At 39.3% G+C, this 26,087-nt stretch overlaps 1 protein-coding gene across 6 annotated transcripts in view; it reads right to left on the reverse strand.

Annotated features, from left to right (window-relative positions):
- The window catches only part of FXR1 (FMR1 autosomal homolog 1), a 67,672-nt gene that overhangs the window by 35,567 nt on the left and 6,018 nt on the right, over positions 1 to 26,087 (reverse strand). For all 6 annotated transcript variants that reach the window (XM_010352528.2, XM_010352525.2, XM_010352524.2 and 3 more), the window contains exons 2-3: positions 10,054 to 10,106; positions 8,227 to 8,320 (exon numbers count right to left, since the gene is read on the reverse strand). In XM_010352528.2, the coding sequence (XP_010350830.1) occupies positions 8,227 to 8,320; positions 10,054 to 10,106 (147 nt within the window). The remainder of the gene's footprint in view (positions 1 to 8,226; positions 8,321 to 10,053; positions 10,107 to 26,087) is intronic.

Below are 26,087 nucleotides of genomic sequence, written 5' to 3' on the forward strand. Positions count from 1 at the left end.
AAGACTCCGTCTCAAAAAAAAAAAAAAAAAAAAGTCTTAATAAGGCCATGCGTGGTGGCTCACGCCCATAATCCCAGTACTCTGGGAGGCTGAGGTGGGCAGATCACTTTGGCTCCAGAGTTCGAGCCCAGCCTGGACGACATGGAGAAACACCATCACTATGCAAAGTACAAAAATTAGCCAGGCATGGTGGCATGTGCCTGTAATCTCAGCTACTTGGGGGCCTGGGGTGGGGTGGAAGGATCACTTGAGCCCAGGAGGTCAAGGCTGCAGTGAGTTGTGTTTGCTCCACTATACTCCAGCATGGAGTCAATAATGGCCTTTAAAAAAGTCTAATAATGGCCGGGCACAGTGACTCATGCCTGTAATCCCAGCACTTTTGGAGGCTGAGGCAGGAGGATTGCTTGAGCCCAGAAGTTTGAGACCAGTCTGGGCAACACAGGAAGATCCCATCTCTATAAAAAAAAATTTTTTTTTAATTAGCCAGGTGTGGTTGGTGCATGCCTCTAGTCCCAGCTACTTCGGAGGCTGAGGAAGGAGGATCACTTGAGACTGGCAGGTTAAGGCTGCAGTGAGCCATGATCATGCCACTATGCTATAAATTGGGTGACAGAGCGAGACCCTGTCTCAAAAAAAAGAATAAGGTCTACTAATGACCTTACTACCCTTTAATTATTTCTGCTACAAAATTATGTGGTAAATGATCAGTGATGACTGTTTTCCCAAGTATACTGAGGGTTACAAAAAGAATATCCTAACAACTAAAAGAAGGTGCCCATTCAAATAACTATCTCAGAGAGGCAGCTCGAATATCTCGTTAATCTGTGGGTACATCAAGTCTGATTTGCTGAAAATGTTATATCTTAAAACTGCCTAACTCCCTTATTCTATTTTCACCAAAGCATAACCATCCATGAATCTAGCTTCCTAAATAAACCATTTTCAACTGCCTGGAGGCTTTTCTCACTGAACAATGAAATATTTTAAACTTAATATCCATTTCTATAAGCTTCATTAATAACTTCACTCCTGAAAGACCAAGCTACTCTCATCAAGTGACTAAACATAAATTCCTGAGCCTGGATCAAAACACTACAAATTTGGCCATACAGCCCACACCTGTAATCCCAGCACTCTGGGAGGCTGAGACTGGTGGATCACATGAGGTCAGGAGTTTAGACCAACCTGGCCAACACGGCAAAACCCTGTCTCTACTAAAAGTACAAAAATTAGCTGGGCATGGTGGTGGGCAGGCATTCGTAATCCCAGCTACTCAGGAGGCTGAGGCAGGATAATCACCTGAACTTGGGAGAGGAGCCAAGATCACACCACTGCCCTCCAGCCTGGGTGATAGAGCAAGACTCCTTCTAAAACAAAAAAAAAAAAGAGCCGGGCACAGGCACAGTGGCTCACACCTGTAATCCCAGCACTTTGGGAGGCCAAGGCGGGTGAATCACCTGAGGTCAGGAGTTCGAGACCAGACTGACCAATATGGTGAAACTCCATCTCTACTAGCCAGGCATGGTGGCAGGTGCCTGTAATCCCAGCTACTCAGGAGCCTGAGGCAGGAGAATCACTTCAACCTAGGAAGCAGAGGTTGCAGTGAGCCGAGATCACGCCACTGCACTCCAGCCTGGTCAACAGAGCAAGACTCCGTCTCAAAACAAAACAAAACAAAACAAAACCATTATTAATTTGGATCCACTTTAGTGCTATGGATCAAATCATACCCTATACAAAACGAAGAGTATATCTCCCACAATATCACTTTAATAAGCCAGCATTAAAACTGTGCTCTAGTGTATCACATCCTAAACATTAATTACTGAATTGATTTACAAATATGTCATTGAGTAAGAGCACCCCACAAAAACTCCCTTTCTTCAGATTTTACTTAACTCTGCAAACTATTTCACAGGAACAATTCACACTCTGAAAAAATGGCCCACACGCTGCTCTAACATACTAAAATCCAGGAGACTGTGGAGTGACCACGATGAGAAGCCTAAAAACACATTGGTACTCATTTTAATCACTATCATTTTATGGAGTGCACGACGAAATACATAAGAAGAATCAAATTCCAAAAGCCTATTTCAGAATTCTTTGCACCAAATGATCCCAAGTCATACTCTGGTAAAAAAAAAAAAAAAAAAAAAAAAAAAAAAAATCTAAACTCAAGTAAACAACTGTAAGTAAATTAAATGTAATTACAGTCTGGATCCTAAAGTCATCAATTTTTCATTGAAGTTCATAATGTTCAACCTATGTCTTTCAAGTAGCCAAATTAAGAATAAGTATCAAAGACAGAGAATTTTTACCAGTCTTCAATAAATTAACTATATTTCCATTTTTCCAAAGAAATTTTCCAAATATTATTTTCAACATGTGAAATACATTTACTGAGTACTGCTACTATGCATCTGCCATTTTGTATTATTACATTTTAAGAAAACGCACATTAGAAAAGTTTAACATCTGGAATGAACATGTGTGATTTCTCTACCTAAATAATAGTATTATCTCATTCACCTTTAAGGCTGATACTTAAACAAATCAGTTTCCTACCAACTTTCTTTACTGAATCAAGTCCTAGAAACCCACTCCGCAAGACAAAAACAAGTAACAAAGACTATGTTCGTCTCTCCTTTATGTGTGAGCATGTCCTAAGCAGTAAGACTAACAATGGTCTTGGTATCTTGGTATGATGAGAAAAACTACGTCCAAATACAGACAGCTGAAAACTTCAGACTGGCCAAAAGAATCAAACTTAAAACTTTTTAAAAAGTAGAATAAATAATCCACGTATATCTTTTACATAAATAAAATACTAAATTAGGCTTAGCATGGTAGCACACGCCTGTAATCCTACCACTTGGGAGGCTGAGGTGGGCGACTGCTTGAGCCCAAGAGTTCAAGACTCGCTTGGGCACCATGGCAAAACCTCATCTCTAAAATAAATACAAAAATTAGCCCAGCATGGTGGCACATGCCTATGATCCCAGCTACTTGAGAAGCTGAGGCAAGGAAGATCCCTTGAGCCCAGGAGGTCAAGGCTGTAGTGAGCCATGATGGCACCACTGTACTCCAGCCTGGGTGACAGTAAGATCCTGTCTCAAAAAAATAAAATTTGGAAAAAAAAAAAAAACCTAAAAAGTTGTAAATGAGTGTCTTACCTCAGATAATTTTTATTCTCTTTTTTAATCCAATTTATCTCAAGGCGCTTATCCCAACATTTTAATATAATATATAGATACATAACCATAATGCCTGACAATCCGCCATATGACTAGAAAAGGAAAGGCATATGCCACAAGAACAAAAACTTGTCAATTCCTATTTTAACAATGAATACTAAACCAGAAAATCTCACAGTTCAAAAACAGGTTTTTAAAATTTCAAATATGCTAAATGCAAGGAAGAAACCTTATAAAAAACGTTATCAGGGCTGGGCGTGGTGGCTCAAGCCTGTAATCCCAGCACTTTGGGAGGCTGAGGCAGGTGGATCACCTGAGGTCAGGAGTTAGAGACCAGCCTGACCAACATGGAGAAAACCTGTCTCTACTAAAAATACAAAATTAGCCAGGTGTGGTGGCACATGCCTGTAATCCCAGCTACTTAGTAGGCTGAGGCAGGAGAACCACTTGAACCCAGGAGGTGGAGGTTGCGCTGAGCCGAGATGGTGCCATTGCACTACAGCCTGGACAACAATAGTGAAACTCCATCTCCCCCCGACAAAAAAAAAAAAAAAAAAAAAAAAAAACGGTTATCAGCTTAGATGTCAGGCTTACCTCTGCTATTTTGCACAATCCCAGAAAAATTTTAAGAAAAAGTGTTTATTGACCAAAAAATTACATTTCATAACTAAGGCGATCAGATATGAAGCAACCTAAAAGGATTCCCCACCCCCACACCCCCCATATAAGGGAAAAATAATGCAGGGAAGCAGATGTAAAAAAACATAATTCAAAAATGTCAAAGTAAGCCTGCGCAGTGTCTCACGTCTATAATGTCAGCACTTTGGGAGGCCAAAGCAGGTCTCCACCTCTACTAAAAATAAAAAAAATTAGCTGAGCATGGTGGCGTGCGCCTGTTAATTCCAGCTACTCGGGGGCCGAGGCACGAGAATCACTTAAACTCGGGAGGTGGAGGTTGCAGTGAACCAAGATTATGCCACTGCACTCCAGCCTGAGCAACTTAGTGAGACACCATCTCAAAAAATAAAAAATAAAAAATGAAATTGCCTGAGGAAAAAAAACATAAAAAGATAAAAACTCAGATCTGGGCACGGTGGCTCACACCTGTAATCCCAGCACTTTGGGAGGCCAAGGTGGGAGGATCACCTGAGGTACAGAGTTCGAGATCAGCCTGACCAACATGGAGAACTCCCGTCGCTACCAAAAATACAAAACCAGCCAAGTGTAATGGTGCACGCCTGTAATCCTAGCTACTAGGGAGGCTGAGGCAGGAGAATCGCTTGAACCCAGCAGGCAGAGGTTGTGGTGAGCCGAGATCATGCCACTGCACTCCCAAAAAAAGCAAAACTCTGTCTCAAAAATAAAAATAAAGATAAAACTCAGCCACAAAATGCAAGGATTTCCTACCCCAAAAACTACACAAACAAAAAAACAGACAATTTACAGAACAAGGGGTTAAGAGCCAATAAACTAATTTAAGTGATGTTCCCATATTATGATTAAGGAAATGAGAATTCAGGAGACATCAGCTTCCATCCACCAAGTTTACAAAACTGTACATATGAACAATATAATACAGTCACTCAATGTTTCATATGAAAAAGATACCTCCAGGGTTAATAAAATTATAAAGTGGTAATTCCAAAGACATTTTTGGAGGATGAAACGGTACATTTTAATACTTTTAAAAATGTATATATCATGCCTTTTGATTCTGCAATTTAACCTCATAGGAACTATAATACTACCAGATTTGCATAAGAATATTAACTTCAATTCTCGCATTGTTTTCTTTAGCTAACAGCAAAACATTTGGTAATTTCAGTGTCTTTTAATTTGATATATCCACACCAAATAATTTTGAGGTGGTTACAAAAAATGAGGTAAATTTAAATGAGAAGACAAGAAAATGTTTGCTGTCCTAATTAAGTGAATACAAAAGTCAAAAATATATAACTTAATCCCAATTTTTTTTCAACTTAAGTATGTCCTTTATACATCCAAACAAAAAAACTCACAAGAGAATCAACTCTGATAAATGAGATTTAAGTTGGGGTGGGTGGACAGGTACACCTACATTAAGATGGAAGGTTCACTTTGTACTTTATGTAATTTTTTACCATTTAATTTTTTACATTAAGCTTTATTACTTTAAATTTAAAGGAGGGGAGGCGGCTTTCGAAACATTACCTGGGAAAGCACTAACTCAGAGTTTCTAAACACTCTAGGTAATATGGATAAATCCTTAATAAACGGTGACAAAAAAACGAAATCCTATGGGTGGCAAGATTTTTTTCCTTATATGAATTTTCCTTTTTCCTTATACGAATTTTCAAATTTTTCAGAAGTGAAAAAAAAAAATCACATCTTAATTTCAGATGACTTACAAAATTCTAGAGAGCAAATGTGATCAGAGCTGAATCATAAAACATTACGTGAAATTAAAAAAAAAAAAAAACTAGATTCAATTTCTTTTTTTTTTTTTTTTTTGAGACGGAGTCTCGCTCTATGGCCCAGGCTGGAGTGCAGTGGCCAGATCTCAGCTCACTGCAAGCGCCGCCTCCCGGGTTTACGCCATTCTCCTGCCTCAGCCTCCCGAGTAGCTGGGACTACAGGCGCCCGCCAGGTCGCCCGGCTAGTTTTTGTATTTTTTAGTAGAGACGGGGTTTCACGGTGTTAGCCAGGATGGTCTCAATCTCCTGACCTCGTGATCCGCCCATCTCGGCCTCCCAAAGTGCTGAGATTACAGGCTTGAGCCACCGCGCCCAGCCCCTAGATTCAATTTCTAAATCACTCAATGTCTACATCAATGTCTTCCTCACAGAGGCGGAGGCAGACCACAGGGGTGAGCCAGACACTGTTCACAACAGGGCAGGACGCTCCTGGACAGGAATGGAAAAAGTACACTGTAACAACATCCTGAGCACCCCACCAAGAGTAGTTTTCCCTTTAATCTGAGACTCCATGCTACCAATTTTAAGTGTCTAAACAACAAAAAAGTATAAGAAGCATTACTTTCAAAACTGACTGCCACACATTTCTAATTCTAGAACATGTCCAAACCCACATCATTCCCTTCTGGGCCTAACTTTTGCTTACTCAAAATCCAAAAAACACTATACCAGAAATTTCGAAAAATGAAAACGAATCAAGCCTCTTTATTCTCACAGAAAACTATTAGAAAAAGATACAACATTGAGAAAAACATTTTCAATAAAATCTAAAGTCCAAATGAACATAGTAATCTGCAGCATCACCACCATATATAGCACCCACCAAGGACCCCACTTTACACTTCTTGATTTGCAGCAGTCATTTCACCACTTTGTTTCCTGGTGTCTCCCCCCGATTCCACCAGTAACATTTTCCTCAAGAACTCTAATACACACAGATAGTTACAGGTATCCTTACAAAAAGTTATTTCTTAACTTATTGCCATTCTGCCTGGATTTTAATTATTTGCACTAAGTTCACTGTGTACTATTTTGCTTTTACTAAAGCAAAGTATAAATTATGTCAGGGTGCCATGAGCCAAGTCCCTCATGAATAAGTAAAGCACTCACTTTACTCACTCTTTTATCTTTGACTTCCACCAAAGTGGGTACGCTAAGTTAAGGTTGTCAGGGATTGAAGTGCTGCAATTTTTGACTTCCTAGCTTATTATCTGTATTAATGAGAGCTCAAAGAAAATTTATCATTAAAAAATCAGGCCATGTGTGGTGACTCACACCTGTAATCCCAGAACTTTGAGAGGCCGAGGTGGGTGATCACCTGAGGTCAGGAGTTCAAGACCAGCCTGGCCAACAAGGTGAAACCCTGTCTCTACTACAAGTAAAAAAAATTAGCTGGGCATGGTGGTGGGTACCTGTAATCCCAGATACTCAGAAGAACTGAGGCAGAAGAATTGCTTGAACATGGGAAGCGGAGGTTGGAGTGAGCTGAGATCGTTCCATTGAACTCCGGCTTGGGCAACAGAGTGAGACTCCATCTCAAACAATAAAATAAAACTGGCAGATAACTAAATCACTTGCAAAGTGCTTAGTACAGAATATGTACATTTAAAATGTTTGTAAATGGCTAGGCACAGTACCTCACACCTGTAATCCCAGCACTTTGGGGGGACAAAGCGGGCAGACCACCTGAGGTCAGGAGTTCGAGAACCAGTCTGCCCAACATTGTGAAACCCCGTCTCTACTAACAATACAAAACTTAGCCAGGCATGGTGATGCACGCCTGTAGTTCCAGCTATTCAGGAGGCTGAGGCAGATGAATCGCTTGAACCTGGCAGGCAGAGGTTGCAGTGAGCCAAGATCGCAACATTGCACTGCAGCCTGGAAGACAATAGGGAAACTCCATCTCAAAAAAATAAATAAAATAAAATGTTTGCAGGGCTGGGGGTGGTGGCTCACGCCTGTAATCCCATCATTTTGGGATGCTGAGACAAGCCTGAAAGAACATGGACAACATGAACAGTGTTTGATTCATCTGTGAACTGTGATTTTTCTTTCCCTCCATTTTTTTTTTTTTTTTTTGCTTTTCTGTAGTTTTAAATTTTTCCTCAGACATTTCTAGAATATTCTAGAAGGCAGAAAGCTAGTTACAATATTTCACAGTTACATATTAACTCTGTTAATGATCACTATAGTAAAAGAATAACTATCAACACCTCATAAAGACACCCAGGCAAGTCGTAAGACAAATTATTCAAAGTAATTAGTAAAAAGAAGGAAAAGGGTAACACCATAGTGCACAGAGTTCTATGCTAGGTTCTTTTAAAAATGCAAATACCCTATCATCCATGACTTCCAAATTATAATGATAAACTTAAAGTCTACACAGCTAAAAATGGGACAGGTGAGACCGATTCTAGCTCCAAAACTCAAGCACTGCTAATACACAGCCATTACCACCAATAGAAAGAATAAAGGAATCAGATTTATCCTCCATCAACTAAGCTAATTTTCCTAAAAGAGTATTTATTTAAATCAAAAAATAGACACCACAAGAAAACAAACTTAAAAACACATACCTCTACTTCATCTCCTTCACTAATTTCTTTTTTTATATCAGGTGGTGGTGGTAATCTGACTTCATTAAATGGAACCTGGCGTTCTGGTTGCCAACTGAAGGATTAGAAAAGGTGTATTAACAATTTAAAAAATACACAGTCTACACCTGGTGCTGCATATTTTTTCAAGTTAGTTTATCATTTAGCTTTCCCTAAAGAGAAGAAAAACAATTCATACTATTAATAATTTCCCAAGTAATTAGTTACTGAAGTAGAAGAGATTTTGTATGACTCTTAATGAAGTTCATAATTAACAAAATTGTTAACAATTGTACATTACCTCCCAAAGTACTCATCCTAAGAGCAGTACACACATTCTCCCAAATTACTCATCGTAAGAGCAGTACATACATTATTCTGCAAATGAAATAAGCTAAGTTCACAGTGATGACTAACTTTGATTCAAAATGTCGAATCGACACAGCTGCCCAATAAATAGTAGTGATACCAACTTATTTCAAATAGTTTCACAACTACATGACCTATCAATAAAGGAAACACAATTTCATAGATTAGAAAACAATATAAACTGTTTAACTCTTTTTAGTATACATGTTCACAGAAATACAGAAAATTATCAGCAATTATTTTGAACAGCTGAATTACAAAAGATTTCGTTTTCTCATTCCATTTATCTTTCCTACAGTGGATACATACATTATATATAATTAGAACCTACAAAAAGCTTACTTTTAACTGTGTAGCAAATATTAATGTATTAAACCAATTTAGTAAACTGACATTTTTTATGTTGTATTTTAAAAGCTGAAATTATAAAGTAAAAAATTATTCCCTACTCTAATTTTTTATAGGTCATTTATATGTCTGAGAAGTATACTATCACATAAAATGTCCCTCAAGTTTCCATCTGCCTAGGCTGGGCAAAGTAGCAGCTGACAAGTAAAAGATTTGGGGATGCTTTCTTTTAACCATTACTGTCCAAATGGCAGCTGCTCAAAGATAGAAATCATCTCAACACTTGTTTCTACATGAAGCAGCTGTTAGGCAATGATCTTTTCAGGCAATTCCAGAAACAGCTTAAAAGTGGAAGCTGAACAGTTTTTTTCTGACCATCAATTAAACAGTGCTCTTGGAGACAGAGTTTCCCTCTTGTCACCCAGGCTGGAGTGCAATGGTGCAGTCTTAGCTCACTCACTACAACCTCCACCTCCCGGGTTCAAGCGATTCTACTGCCTCAGCCTCCTAAGTAGCTGGAATTACAAGCACCCGCCACCATGCCCAGCTAATTTTTTTGTATTTTTTAGTAGAGACGAGGTTTCACCATGCTAGCCAGGCTGTCTCAAACTCCCGACCTCAGGTGATCTGCCCACCTCGGCCTCCCGAAGTGCTGGGATTACAGGCATGAGCCACCACACCCAGCCCAGTGCTCTTTTATAGCCCTTTCTAACCAAGCTCAGTATGCTGTCTTTCCCATTTTTAGACTACATACCCCTCAGGCAATTAAAGATGGCTTAACACTTATTCTGATGACCAGTAGTCAACTGGAAGACCTTCTACAACATCATTTGAAAATTCTGGGCTTTTAAGTATTAAGCATATTATCATCTAATTTGTGCCATCTATTTCTGGAAAACTGATTCATATCTATACATGTTCTGGCAAAGAAGAGCGTTACGAAAAAAGTGAGAATTATGGACAGAAAAACAGATAAACAGTTATCAAAGCTAGACTTATGACCAAACAACCAAACCTCCCCACCCCCCAGAAGCAAACAGTTTGACACTGCCATCTCTACTATTAAGGCCTTCGTCAACAAAAATAACTTACTTATTTTCAAAAACAACTGTAAGGGAGTCTTCATGAACATCTTTGATAAATCCCTGCAAGACATAAAAACATTATAAAAGTATATCAATATTAAAGCACTTCATAACTCTAAAAGGCTGTATTAGAGATACAAAGATAATAGAGAGTACTGAAAGAACACAGGTTTGGAATTAGGCAGATGTTGAGTTTGATTTCCATCTCTACCATTTACGAGACACATGATCTTTTAAGTTACTTAATCTCTCTGAACCTCATTTTTCACCTGGTGTCATCTACCTGGGAATTAGCAAAAGTAAATGTACATCCCTGGAACATCTCAGGTATTAGTTCAGCAAGGCAGTTATTTAGTATTGTGACTAAGAGTTCAGTATTTACTACTGTGACAAAGAGTTCAAGCTCTAGAGTACTGGTTGCCAGGATTCATACCCAAACTCTATCACTTGTATATTCTTGAATACAGTTTTGAACTAATGAAATTAATCACAGTATCATCCACCTAATGAAAAATCATGAGAACTAAATGAAGTAATGTTTAGCACAGTACCTGGCACAAAGTAAGAACTCAATTTTGTTATAAATGTTATCAGTATTATAGTCCACCTTCAGTAAAATGTACGACTACATTTTGAATACTATCTTTGCCATTAACTTAATCTTATTTTTTCTACATACTTCTCTTTCCCTTCCCTTAAAATTGGGCTATAGTGAGTACACTGTTCACAACTATGTTGGAATGAATACAGATTCTCAGTAACAACTGGTGGTCATTTTTCAGGCTTAAAATTAATATTAAAATTAGCCTTCTTACTCTATCTTCCTTTGATTAATACAGCTGGAAGAAACCATAAGATCTGACATACTGAAGAAAGAGCAAAGGACTTGGGTGTAGAATTACTGTTGCTGAAATCCTCATTCCACCACTCTGTAACCACAGGCAAGCAGTCCTTGGCACTTACATAATTACAATGAACATTAAATGACTTTATATTACTATGAATCAGAACCGCAAATTACTGAATGTTAGTCAAATGCTTATACGTACTTTCAACCATGGGGTACGTAGGAAATACTTTTCTAAAACATCTTTATCACATGACTCCATAATGTCCACAGCAAACTAGCTATATAAACACATGTATAATACCTCGTCAAAGCAAGGCAAAAACAAACACATCTGTTTATCTCACTCCTTCCCAAAAGCCCATTAAGTAACACTAAAGAGATTTGAAGGAATAAACCCAAAAAAAGAGAATGAAGGGAAAAGGCAAACTTACAACAACAACAAAAAATGTTTTGTTCTTTTTTGTTTTTGTTTTTGAAACTTACAAAGTAGATGGAAGAGGGGTAACAGTAATAAAAAACAAAGCAAGCCCGGGAGCCCAGCACTTTGGAAGACCAAGAAAGGCAGACAGCTTGAGCCCAGGAGTTTGAGACCATCCTAGGCAAGAGTGAAATCCCATCTCTACCAAAAATACAAAAAACTTAAGCGGGCCTGGTGGCGTGTGTGGTCCCAGCTACGTGGAAGGCTGAGGCGGGAGGATCACTTGAGCCTGGGAGGCAGAGGTTACAGTGAGCCATGATCATGCTGCTGTGCCATGACGATGCTGCTGCACTCCAGCCTGGGTGACAGATTACGGGCTTATCAGAAAACAAAAAAACAAAAAAACAAAAAACAAAAAAAAAAAAAAAAAGAAACAAACAAACAAAAAAAAACAATATTTAAGGGCATACTCTGTGTCAGACATTTTTCTAAGCAAATTAAGACTATAAAATATAAACTGGCAGTGGGAATGGTTCACTCCTCTTCTCCAGCTCCAACTGCCTGTTGTTTCATTTATTTGTGCGCTATTGGACATTTCTATACAAACATCCTCACTGGGGCCTAAAACCAAGGATACCCTTCTCTTGAAGATTGCTATGGTAGGCCCAGTGTAGTGACTCACGCCTGTAATGCCAGCACTTTGGGAGGCCGGAGCAGGCAGATCACCTGAGGTCAGGAGTTCGAGACCAGCCCGGCCAACATGGTGAAACCCCATCTCTTCTAAAAATACAAAAATTAGCCAGATGTGATAGCAGACACCTTTAATCCCAGCTACTCAGGAGGCCGAGGCAGGAGAATCACTTGAACCCAGGAGGCAGAGGTTGCAGTGAGCCGAGGTTACACCACTGCACTCCAGCCTGGGTGACAAGAGCAAAACTCCATCTCAAAGAAGGGGAAAAAAAAAAAAGACTGCTAGCTATAGTAGCTCCTGCCTTGCAATTCTGGAGATGTTTATTAATTAATCCTCCCTAAATTTAAATATTAAGAGTTGCCACTCTAGTTCAGGCTTTGATTATCTGACCACGCTAATAATGACTTTCTGGACAGTTTCTAGTAGGGCACATTCACTTTTTGTTTTTTTGGTTTTTTTGACGCAGAGTCTCACTCTGTTGCCCAGGCTGGAGTGCAGTGGTGCAATCTTGGCTCAAGGCAACCTCCACCTCCCTGGCTCAAGCGATCCTCCTGCTTCAGCCTCCCCAGTAGCTGGGACTACACCACCACACCTGGCTAATTTTTTTGTATTTTTAGTAGAGACAGAGTTTTGCCATGTGGGCCAGGTTGGTCTCGAACTCCTAACCTCAGGTGATCCACTCACCTCGGCCTCCCAAAGTGCTGGGATTATAGGCGTGGGCCACCACACCTGGCCCACATTCACTTTCAACAATCACTTTGGTCCACGCATTCACAGTTATATTACCAGCAAATATAACTGTATTATACCCTTGCCATTTTTTAACAAATTTCAGAAACCGAGAATTTCCATGTTTATGAATATTAGTAAAGCATCTCTCCCATCAGAAGACAGCCATATTTTCAACTTCCACTAACATGTTCTAGTTCAACAAACTCTCACAAACTTTGAAAAGTCTCACAAATTAATCTTCCTAGTTTCTGTATAATTCATAGTGGATTAGTTCAAATCAGAACTCTAAATCACTAGAAAATTTCACTCTTTCCTCACCTTTATAATAATCTTTCTCACTCTCCTTTGTAATAAAAACCTTATTTTCTATCTAAAAATCACTTCTACCTTTCCCACAAACACTTCCACCGTAAACATCAGTACCAACTTTGAGTGCACATTTTTCACAAACTTTAAAACACAGCTCTGCACTTTTTTTTTTCTGAGATGGAGTCTCACTCTGTCACCAGGCTGGAGTGCAGTGGCACAATTTCAGCTCACTGCAACCTCCAACTCCCTGGTTCAAGTGATTATCCTGCCTCAGCCTCCCAAGTAGCTGGGATTACAGGCACATGCCACCATGCCCAGCTAATTTTTGTATTTTTAGCGGAGACTGGGTTTCACCATGTTGGCCAAGATGGTCACCATCTCCTGACCTCATGATCCGCCCACCTTGGCTTCCCAAAGTGCTGGGATTACAGGCGTAAGCCACCACACCCCAGCCCTTGAGCATCTACTCATTGCTAGTACCATTCTGCCATAAGATTTACTAGATTAAGGCCTGACGCCTAGTCCTTAAAATTTATTTGGACTGCAGTGAACAACTTCTAACATCCTAGTCCATAAAATCTAATCCCCAAGTCCTAAATTCTAGACAAACGTGTTTCTAATGGCCAGATTTCTCTAAAATTTAGTCCACCTGATAGGACACAGTCAATACTTTTAAATGTATTTTTGTACTCCCCAAGCCACCAGAATGATGCTAGGTCTCCCCGCCTGCTCAAGAGACCCAAATTGACAGGGCTGGGTCTTTGCCAAAATCTGATACTCAGGAGACACCAGTAACAGCCACATTTGTCTGCACATGGCAGGGGGCTTTATGCCTTTAAGTCTCCATAATTTCTGTTCTCAATCCCCAATCTTTGGGGATTTTGACTGTCTCTCTTCCTATTCACACCCACCTGGCTCAGGCCCCGTATTTCTCAGAAGAAAGCCTTTGATATTTCTTTTTCTTCTTTCCATACATACGCAGACACGGAAGATTTCAAGGCATCCTTATTAAAAGGTCACTTGTCTTGTTCACTCACACAGTCCAACAATGTTTACATTTGAAACTCTTAACTATAAGATAATCATGAATAACTAGGCAATATAACACATCTGAAGTGTATTCAAAATCTTAAAACGTTCACAGCTTGCTATGGATAAGCGGGAAAAAAAATCTTAAAATGCCCACATAACTCTGACAAAACAACAAATAGGCAACATGTAATAAAAAACCAGAAATACCATAAATTAGGCCAGGCGCGGTGGCTCACACCTGTAATCTCAGCACTCTGGGAGGCCAAAGCGGGCGGATCACCTGAGGTCAGGAGTTCGAGACCAGCCTGACCAACATGGAGAAACCTCATCTCTACTAAAAATACAAAATTAGCCGGGTGTGGTGGCGCATGACTGTGATCCCAGCTAGTTGGGATCAAGTTGAGGCAGGAGAATCGCTTGAACCCGGGAGGCAGAGGTTGCAGTGAGCCAAGGTAGCATCACTGCACTCCAGCCTGGGCAACAAGAACGAAACTCCATCTCAAAAACAAACAAAAAATGCCATAAATTAAGTGTAAAATGAAGGTAGGGATGGAAGGAGTAGAAGGAATCCTTGAGCAGTGAAAAAGCACTATCCGAAGAACTAATTTCAAAAGCAATCTAGTATAAAACAATTTTTTTAAAAAAGGTTCTAGTCAAAGATCCACTTAAGCAGCAAGTTAACTAACAATCCACTAGCTTTCTACATGTAAACAGGCAGCTGTAAAATAAAAATTTTATACAAAAAAATTCTACTTACAGCAACAACCAAAAAATAAATCCTACAAGTGTCCTCAACAACAAAAATATGCAAAGAAGCTATTTACAAAAATGTCTGAAGCTCTAATAAATATAAATACAAAATTTAGCAAAATGTAAAACACTATCATGTTCTTAGGGACCTTGATATTACAAAAATTTCAATATGCCCCTAAAATAAACCTACAATTTTAATGGGATCCCACTGAAATATTAAGAGTGTGTATGTGGTTGGGCCCGGGAGGGGGGGATAACCTAATAAAATAAGCCTATCTCAAAAAATTTTTAAAAAGACAGCATTCCAAAAGGAAACTTCTAAAATGGGGTGGGGATGGGGGGCTGGGATGGGAGGGAACAATAACACTCTATACTTACCAAACCTTAGAGATTATTTTAAAACTACAATAATGAAGATGGAAAAGATATTTTAAAGGAAAAGAACACAGATTCCAAAAGTAGGCCTAAAGTCATTCAGGAATTTACAAATGGGAAAGGAATGGACTCTTTTTAAAATGGTACTGAAACATTTAAATAATTCTTGGGGAAAACAGAAATGGATGTCTTCACCAGAAAAAAAAAAAAAAAAAAAATTCAATAGATAAAACATTCAAACTTCAAAAAAAATCAATAACAATTCCAGGAGAAAGCAGGAATCAATTATCTATAACCTTGCAGTAAGGAAGGCCTTTCTAATCAAAAAACAAAACCCAAAAGCCACGAAGTTTGATAAAAGTATACTACCAAGAAGCTAAAATATAAAAGCATCACATACAAAGGAGAAAAGGGTGGTGAAACAGCATACAACAGGGTTAAATCCCCAATCCAAATATTCTTAAGCAACTAAGTAAGAACAAGCTGATAGAAAAGGTATCGATGGACATGAACTAGATGAACAATTCACAGGGAAAAATGTAATTTTAATAATACACAAATCTCCTTTAAAGTGTTAAACATTTGCTACCATTTGTTCTGAACTTTTTCTCTTCAGTTTGTCTTGTAGATTCTACCTTACTGTAAAGATCTACTCACTGTTTTTTAGATGGGTGCTTAAATGGCCTGTGGAAAGAAAAACGTACACAGGATATCTGCTTACTTAACGGAATATAGCTGAAAAACAAAAAGTTTCTCAACTTGACAGGTGCGGTTGTGGAAAAAAAAATCCTATAGGCTAAACAGAAAGAAACATGGTATGAATATATTTCAGGAGTTAAAAGATTAATATTACAAATATAGCAAAAAATCTAAACAGATGTATTATGGACCCCTGACTGTTGAAAAGTCACCTACTGACACTGTATGAGGACAGACAAAATATCATTTATAAACCACTCATTTTATAAGGGCACTCATTTTAAAGAAAGGAAAGGTGAAACAATACACATCTTATATAGCCCCAAAGTTTCACTCCCTAGGTTAAAAATACAAATTTAAAACCTCATCTGTCTTGGGCTCTTTTCACTAAATTACTATGAACCAAACGATGAAATCCTTTTGCCAGTTCATATAGTTTTAAACTCTACAAGATTGAGTCTGGTAGTAAGGTTAATCAGGGGAACTAAGGCACCTATCATAAAAAGATATTTAAGGCAAGGTTCCCAAAGTATCAAAAACTAACTCACAACTGGTAAGGCAATTATCTTGTCCAAACCCTAGATTCGAGCTGAAAGAAAATTTTAATGTTTAAAATACCGATCAATAGATCAGGTACCCTGATTGAGTTATGGCTTAGAAATCTGTAGAGATGTCCCTTCAGGAACTTTTCTAATAAACCCATTAAGAATATACCGTCCTAGTCTAGAAAAATCACTTTGACTGGAAAATAACTACAATTACAAATTCATCTATTACTTTAGATTTAAGACCCACTAATGCCTTCCTACCCCTGCAATTTATTACAACACTAAATTTACATTCCTTATAAAGGAGTAAACAGAAACCTTATAAAGGAGTAAATGGAAACGTTAAAACCTTAATATTTGGCAGACTACCAAATGTAATCAGAAAGAGCGCAGCCTGAATCCGAAGTTTTAAAATGGAAGTGCAGAACCAAAAAATCCAAGATTTACACCCTAAAAGTGTAACTCTCGTATTTCAAAATTCTTCTTAGAAGAGTTTTCTGATTGCAAAACAAACTGCCTTTTTTCTTTTTTAATGACAACAAAAGAACAGCCAGCCAAAAACAAACAAACAAAAAAAACCATACAGTACAATCCTCCTAAATAGAGGTTAGTAACTATCCTTGGCTTAACCCAACTTTTTAATGACTCCAATCTCAAGATTCCAGCCTATTAAAATTTTCATGGTAAATTCCTGTCAGGAAGGAATCACACCTCTAGTTCACATTTATTCTCTTAAGTAAGCAAAAGAAAGTATCAGACTCACATTACTGCTTCCCTCAAACTTGATCAAGTATTCTTACATAGTTTGTCACTCCAGCTTTAAGACTACTGTTTTTCTTTTTAATTCTCAGGAATCGCTGGCATGAAATTTAAACATTTTATTTTTCTCTCTAGATTTGGCACAACAGTCAGAAGTAACTTTACATTTTTTATGCCTTCTCAAATGTGTTAAAAAAAGAAAAAAGTGGCCGGGCGCAGTGGCTCAACCCTGTAATCCCAGCACTTTGGGAGGCCGAGACGGGCGGATCACGAGGTCAGGAGATCGAGACCATCCTGGCTAACACGGTGAAACCCCGTCTCTACTAAAAAATACAAAAAACTAGCCGGGCGAGGTGGCAGGCACCTGTAGTCCCAGCTATTCGGGAGGCTGAGGCAGGAGAATGGCGTGAACCCGGGAGGCGGAGCTTGCAGTGAGCTGAGATCCGGCCACTGCACTCCAGTCCGGGCGACAGAGCGAGACTCCGTCTCAAAAAAAAAAAAAAGAAAAGAAAAAAGTGCAGTTCATGGCTTAATTCCTGATGCAAACTTGTGGTAAAGTACTTACTATATTTCTAAAGATAAACTGATTAAAATAAATCCTTCTTTATCAGAGACACTGAGCTGTTCGTTAGATGGTGAAGGGTCTTTCCTCTGACTAGGTTAACTCTCCACCTGCCCCAACTACATCAGTTAAATATTACTGCTGTGGATAAATTTGATTACAAAATATACAGCCCATGAGAAAAAGTTACTAATGTAATTCAAGCAAAATTCAGCACCTCGTTTCCCGCCCCCCCCCAAGAACTGCCACAATGGATTTTATTATCACTTGTTATCCCTTGATCAATTATCAGTTTATTTATTGATTCATACTCTGGCCCCAGTCTACCTTTCCAGCCCATCAATTTGACTGATCTAACATCTCTGAAATCAGGATGCTTCTTAAAATGGATGGCATCTTGGAATAGCTGATAGACACATGTCAAATGACACATGTCAGTCAGAATATAAATGTCACTCTTTAGTACTCAAACTTGGTTTGCCTGCGATTTTCTGTGGCACCTGATGGTAACCCCTTAGCATTTCACTCAGCAAACCAACAATGAACCACTGTAGGAATGATTGTGGTTTCTTATCAGATGTTTGTCTGTTGACACCTTCTGAAAAAATCTAGAAAGCACCAGGATCAAAGCTCACAAAATGAGTAAAAATTATTGGAAGAAAATCCTGGAGACAACAGAGAAGAGCACTTTTTTTTTTTTGAGACGGAGTCTCGCTCTGTCGCCCAGGCTGGAGTGCAGTGGCCTGATCTCGGTTCACTGCAACCTCCACCTCCCAGTTCAAGCGATTCTTCTGCCTCAGCCTCAGCCTCCCGAGTAGCTGGGACTAGAGGCACGTGCCACCACGCCCAGCTAATTTTTTTATTTTTAGTAGAGATAGGGTTTCACCACATTAGCCAGGCTGGTCTCGAACTCCTGACCTCGTGATCCACCCACCTCGGCCCCCAAAGTGCTGGGATTACAGGTGTGAGCCACCATGCCCAGCCAGGAGAGCACTTTTAAAGTACGCTGACAACACCAATACTCTCCATGGCACTGAGGAAGATATTTTGAGAAGAAACGCAGATATCTGAATACGAATATATTTTAATGAATTTCTTTTGCTTTAACTTCCCATTTTATGTATGGGACTGTTTGAAGGATATCTTTCAATAACTACGTAAGAATATTAAAAAACAAAGATAACCATTGTTCAGATTAATTGGCACATTTCTTCTTTCTTCATGGTACAGCGCCTCTGACAACTGATGCTGTTTTATGTATAATGAAATTGCATTGAGGCCAGGCAGGTGGCTCACGCCTGTAATCCCAGCACTTTGGGAGGCTGAGGCAGGTAGATCACCTGAGGTCAGGAGTTTGAGACCAACCTGGCCAACATGGTGAAACCCCATCTCTACTAAAAGTACAAAAATTAGTTGATCTTCCACTGATTTCCCAAATCTACATATGGAAAAACAATCTATTCTGTTGATTCGAAACCCAACTTCCAACTATTCAGACATCTCCACCCATAGTTTACTGACCCCTAAAATCAACACGTCCAGTCCTGCTCTGCACCCTACACTGCATGATCCATTTAACAGGATTTTCAAAATGAAAGAGAAAACAACATAGCAAACAATCTTTTTTAACCAGAATTCTACGAGAGTACAGCCCAATGCAGTAAGGCATCCACTGTGTGTAATGAATTAACTTCTCTCACATACATCTAGAATGGTACTACTACCTATGTGCCATCACCGGTAGAACTGAGAAACTGTGTTTCTGTGCTTTATAGTTCAGATAAGAAATTCAGGCTGAAGGTTGGGCATGATAGCTCACACCTGTAATCCCAGCACTTTGGGAGGTCGAGGCAGGCAGATCACCTGAGGTCAGGAGTTCGAGGCCAACATGGCAAAACCCTATCTCTACTAAAAATACAAAAATTAGCTGAGCGTGGTGGTACACACCTGTAGTCCCAGCTACCTGGGAGCCTGAGGCAGGAGAATCGCTTGAACCCGAGAGGCAGAGGTTTCAGTGAGCCAAGACCCCGCCACTGTACTCCAGCCTGGAGGACAGAGCAAGACTCTGAAAAAAAAAGAAACTCAAGCTGCAAAAATCTGACTTCTTGCCTCCCAGATCTGGGTGATCATCATTATCTAGGCAACTTTAAAGTTCTCAAGGATGCCCAAGGGTCTGTAATCCCAACCTACTCAGGGGACTGAGGCGGGAAGATCACTTGAGCCTAGTAGTTCGAGGCCAGCATGGGCAACATAGGGAGACAGATAGACAGACCGGGTACCCCAAAACAACAATTTCTCTATTTGCAAAACAAAAGAGGTGAAGATTCTTAAAATGGGGTACTCCCTGACACTCAAAGATGTGCTAGGAGTACTTAAAGCTACTCCCTCCCCACAACTACCATGGTAAATCTTCCTGGAGCTTTTATGACAAGTAATTTAAAGGATTCATAATAAAGTTCTGGACTGTCTACATAGTTAACAGATTATATAAAGGGCTCCCTATCAGGGCAAGGTTTAAAAAAAAAAAAAAAAAGCCTCACTAAATGAAGGCACTACAATACAGTGGTTTCCCTGTAAGGTCTCAGATCCCACTACTTACTGTGTCCCAGGTATAAAAAGAGAGGATCCAAGACAGTAATGTAAGGAAAATAAGATCCCTAACTGGCCTTATTTGCCAAAAAGCAAATCCCAATGTTCCCTTCTCAAGATCTCTGTATGGTATTCCCAGAACACTCCAGACTCTTTGGAGTAATTCTTAGGAGGGTCTATCAATCTGGAATGGGATCCAGCACTCCAGGATGCTGAGTAGCATCCTCTCATCCCAATCCTAGACGTAAGGGAGATTCGGCTAAGGAGAGAAAGTACCTAACTCCCACACAAGCAAGAAAAACAACTTTCAAACAGAGATGATTAATACATGGCACTAGCATAACTGCCTATCCATATAAACATGCAAAAATATTAACGTACTATTTAAATGTAAAAATAAAACTCCTAAATAACCTAAGAAATTATATGTATAATCTGGGCACAGACTGTCTTAACCAGGACTGGAAACCCAGTCCTTAATGGAAAAAAAAAATTATGTTAAAAACTACAAGTTCACTATGACCAGCAACACAAGAAAAGAAGTCAAAAGGACGGGGAGGGAGGAACAGTGTGGCTCACGCCTGTAATCCCAGAACTTTGGGAGGCCGAGGCAGGAAGATCACTTGAGTCTAGGAGTTGGAGGCCAGGCTGGGCAACATAACAAGACCCCATCTCTACAGAAAACTTTTTCAAAAAATTAGCTGGGCATAGTGGCACATGTCTGTAGTCTCAGATACTATGGAGGCTGAGGCAGAAGGCCCGCTTGAACCTGGGACATCAAGACTGCAACGAGCCATGATCCCACCACTGCACTGCAGCCTGGGTGACACAGTATTATTTATTTTGAGATCCTATCTCAAAATTAATAATTTAAATAAATAGGTGAGAGAGGGGATACTCTTACATTAGATCACTCTTAATATCCATAATACAAAAAGATTTCCAAAACTGACAAAAGACATCCCAACGGAAAAATGGGCAAGACAGGCAATTCTTTTTTTTTTTTTTTTTTTTTTTTTGAGGCGGAGTCTCACTCTGTCGCCCAGGCTAGAGTGCAGTGGCACGGCGATCTCGGCTCACTGCAAGCTCCGCCTCCCGGGTTCGTGCCATTCTCCTGCCTCAGCCTCCCAAGTAGCTGGGATTTTTTGTATTTTTAGTAGAGATGGGGTTTCACCATGTTAGCCAGGATGGAAGACAGGCAATTCTTAGAAAAACAAAATCAAATGGCAAATAAAGGCAAGTCTTAAAAGAACAAGTTCAAATGGCAAACAAACATTAAAATTCACAACCGGGATCCAGTTCCAAAGAGATATCCCTTTGCATCCAACAGACTGGCAAAAATTAAAGATCATTAAACCAATTTCTGGCAGAGATACAAAGAAAAAGAGCTGCCATTTATTATTGATAGAGAAAACAGGAAGCATCAGAAGCCTTTTTGGAAAGTAACCTTTTAACATTTACTAGTTTTTTGTTTTTTTAAAGGTTCCCTTTCACCCAAGCTATCCCATTCTTTGATATCTATCCAATGGAAATAGTTATGTGGAGCGACAAAAAACCAAAAACAAAGTACATGTCTATTAACTGGGGAATGGCTGAATTTAAGATATTCTTATGATTATATAACCTTAAAAAATAAATTACACTCCGCATGAAAATAGTTGAGATGTGGATGATCCTATTTTTATACAGTAATACTGGAAAAACCCTACATTTTAATACAGTAATACTGAAAAACCCTACATTTGTAACTGAATGCGTACCTATACACAATTCTACGAGCATGGTGAAATACATGGAACCATGTATACTTGCTACAAACAAGGGTTACCTAATATGGAGGCGGAGGTGAGAGACCCAGGTGGTGAAGAGCAACCAAGGGAAAAAAAATAAGAACACAATAGACTAAGTTTTTATATCATACTTATGTGTATAAAATTATATACATGTATATGCAAACGTATACTTTTAAGAGTCAGAATATACCTTATTGTCAGCCAACACATTTTCAGTACAGCACATATGTGCATCACCACTCCCCACTTCTAACTTTTCCTTCTCTAGGGATCTCAAATCTACATTTTGTGTAATAAACTTGTAAGATGCTTACAACACGTACAAGATCTAAGTTGTAATTTGATTCCAACAAGTACCAAACAGTCAAGGCTGTTACTATAATCAAAAAAGTCTTAACTTCAAATAATATATTTTTTAAAAAGATCTACACAACTGAATCTACAAAATAAAATTATTTTAAATCACTAGATACTTGTTCCTCAAATTTAAAAAGTCTGCAAATTTACCAATTACATTATACATTAATTATTGCATCACTATGGAGCAAGTTGGTTTTTTTAATTTCCTTTTTTGAGATGGAGTTTCACTCTGTTGCCCAGGCTGGAGTGCAGTGGCGCGATCTCAGCTCGCTGCAACCTCCGCACACACCGCCACCCTAGGTTCAAGGGATTCTCCTGCCTCAGCCTCCAGAGTAGCTGAGATTACAGGCACCAGCCACCATGCCCCACTAATTTTTGTGTTTTTAGTGGAGATGGTTTCACCATGTTGGCCAGGCTGGTCTCGAACTCCTGACCTCAAGTGATCCACCCGCCTCACCTCCCAAAGTGCTGGGATTACAGGCAAGAGCCACCACACCCAGCCAATTATGGAGTAAGCTCTAATAAGAAAAAAAAATTATTCAAGGCAAGCATTCAGCATTCATTAGTATTGAGCACGTAACTGTTCTGAATTTGGGGGGAAAAAAAAGGACAACTGAGGATGTGAAGATTTCTTTAAGAATACACAAGTGTCTACTACTACTGCTTACCTACCAGTAATGTTCTCAGCTTGTCAGGTTCACCCATTTGTATGTAACATCTAACAGTTCTCTTTGAAATGGAACGAGTTAATGGTTCCAAATAGCCACCCAAAACTATTCTGGGCCGGGTATGGTGGCTCATACTTGTAATCCTAGCATTTTGGGAGGCTGAGGCAGGCAGATCACCTGAGATCAGGAGCTCAAGGTCAGCCTAGTCAACATGGCAAATCCCCATCTCTACTAAAAACACAAAATTAGCCAGGCCTGGTGGTACATGGCTGTAATCTCAGCTATGATAATTACTGAGGCACGAGAATCGCTTGAACCTAAGAGGCAGAGTGCCACTGCACTCCAACCTGAGCGACAGAGCTAGACTCAAAAAAAAAAAAATTCTGACTTTTTTGTTGCAGAGTTTAAGTTCTATACTGTTCCCTCTATGTATGCATCAAGTTTTGTGACAGTATCTGAACTTGACCAAGATCAAAACATAACTTCTTTAAAAAAATCATTTAAGTTCAGTTTGAACCAAAATCAGAAATGATGAAGTTAGCAGTTACTAAGATTACACATCATTCAACAAATATATACCGAGGGCTTACTATGAACTAAGTACATGTATCAACAAAATTTAAGATTTGAAAATAACCTGAAAAACTGTAAAAACAAAAAGGTTATATGAAAAGGGAACCAAAAACAGCCATCTATGATTAATTATGTAGATTAAGAAAGGAATTCAGGAGCCTCTGAGGCTCCTGATCCTGAAGAAATCTCAACACGAGAGCGCATCCCTTTGCCAACAATAATAAACTTCACCAGCTATTTTACTAACGGAGACCTCTGTTCATCCTCCCAAAATAGCAAGAAAAACGGTGAAGATAGAGAATGGCAGACAAGTTAAATACACTGATAGCATAAACTATCTTGATTAAAAGAAGGAGGTAGTGGCTCATGCCTGTAATCCCAGCACTTTGGAAGGCTGAGGCAGGAGGATCACAAGGTCAGGAGTTTGGGACCAGCCTGGCCAATATGGTGAAACCCCATCTCTACTAAAAATACAAAAATCAGCTGGGTGTGGTGGTGGGCACCTTTAGTCCCAGCTATTCAAGGAGGCTGAGGTGGGAGAATTGCTTGAACCTGGGAGGCAGAGGTTGCAGTGAGCTGAGATCGTGCCACTGCACTCCAGTCTGGGCAACAGAGCAAGACTCCATCTCAAAATAAAATGCATGAAAAGAAATAGGTAATATTAATTTCAATATTATTTAACCTAATATACCTAAAATATTACCCAACATGTAATCAATGTAAAAAATTATTGGCCCGGCACAGTGGCTCACGCCTGTAATCCCAGCACTTTGGGAGGCTGAGGCAGGTGGATCATTTGAGGTCAGGAGTTCAAAACCAGCCTGGCCAACATGGTGAAAACCCGTCTCTACTAAAAATACAAAAATTGCCTGGGCGTGGTGGCACACAGCTGTAATCGCAGCTACTCAGGAGGCTGAGGCATGAGAATCACTTGAACCTGGGAGGCGGAAGTTGCAATGACCTGAGATAGTGCCACTGCACTCCAGCCTGGGCAACAGAGAGAGACTCTGGCTCAAAAAAAAAACTCCTGAGGTGTTTCACATTCTTAACGCTAAGGCTTTGAAACCCAATTTGTACTTTACATTTAAAGCATATCTCAATTCAGACTAGTACATTTCAGCTCTGTGGCTGGTGGCTACCATATTAGAAAGAGCAGATTTGTCTGAAGCAAAGGCATAGCTCAAATCATTTCTCTGAGAACCTCCCAATTTATTCCTCACAATTCTCCTCAATTAGTAATAATTCAAAATTAGTAATAATGTGGTGAAACATATTTATACTTTAAAAAATACTGTATCATAATGGTTAAAGAAATTTGTTCTCTGGAGTCAAACTTCATAGTCTGAATCTTGAATCAGCATCTAATTTTACAGACCTGGATTCACTTAGCCTCAGTATTCTCAAATGGTGGCGTTATCTACTTCACTGTGGTTGACAGGATTAAATGGGAAATTCGGGTAAGGTACCTAGGAAGTCTGGTAAGTAGTCCGAGTACTCAATGAAAATTAGTTACACTTGCTAAAGGTAGAAGGGACTGCCATTAACAGAAACTAGCAAAGATTTCACAACTTATAAATAGGTAAAAGGAAATACAAATGCTTCACACTGCATATGAGAAAACCAAGGTGTTTACCTGGATGATCCTGCCAGTTAAAAGCTATTACAAGAATTAGGGATCAATCATGGAGTGAATGCATATTGCTCTTCCCACTACAAAAAAGTTAATTTGACAATCTTAACACTGTGATAGAGAACTTACTCAGAGTTACAATCCAGCAAAGTGTCTGCCCTTTTCCTCCTAATGAAAATGTAAGCTCCCTATCCTAAAACTTACTCTGAAAACTCCCTAATGCTGGCCAGACTTGGTGGTTCATGCCTGTAATCCCAGCACTCTGGGAAGCCCAGACGGGAGTATTGCTTGAGACCAGGAATTTGAGACCAACCTGATCAAAATAGCGAGACCCCATCTCTACTAAAAAATAAAAATTAAAAAACCAACCTCACAGAGTCCTTGGGAGAAGAAAACCAGGAAATATAGAAGCTTAATACATAATCTAGTAAAGAACAGGCTCTCATCTTAAACTATTATCTTACAGAAGGCACACAAATACCTGACATAGAAAATACACAGGTACATAAAAGTAAAAATATGGAAAATTTCTGGAATTATTTAAAGCCAGGAACTTGACAATATATCTCCAGATAGATAGGATGTGCTTCATTGGAGATTATTCCTGGTTTCTTAGGAATACTACTACTCTGATTGTGTCTACTCATTGGCTGTCAGAACCTTAGGCTGGACCTAAATAGATTGATTTCATTTCTAACCA

Source organism: Rhinopithecus roxellana, chromosome 1 (assembly GCF_007565055.1).
Source record: "Rhinopithecus roxellana isolate Shanxi Qingling chromosome 1, ASM756505v1, whole genome shotgun sequence".
In the NCBI taxonomy this organism is placed as follows: domain Eukaryota; kingdom Metazoa; phylum Chordata; class Mammalia; order Primates; family Cercopithecidae; genus Rhinopithecus; species Rhinopithecus roxellana.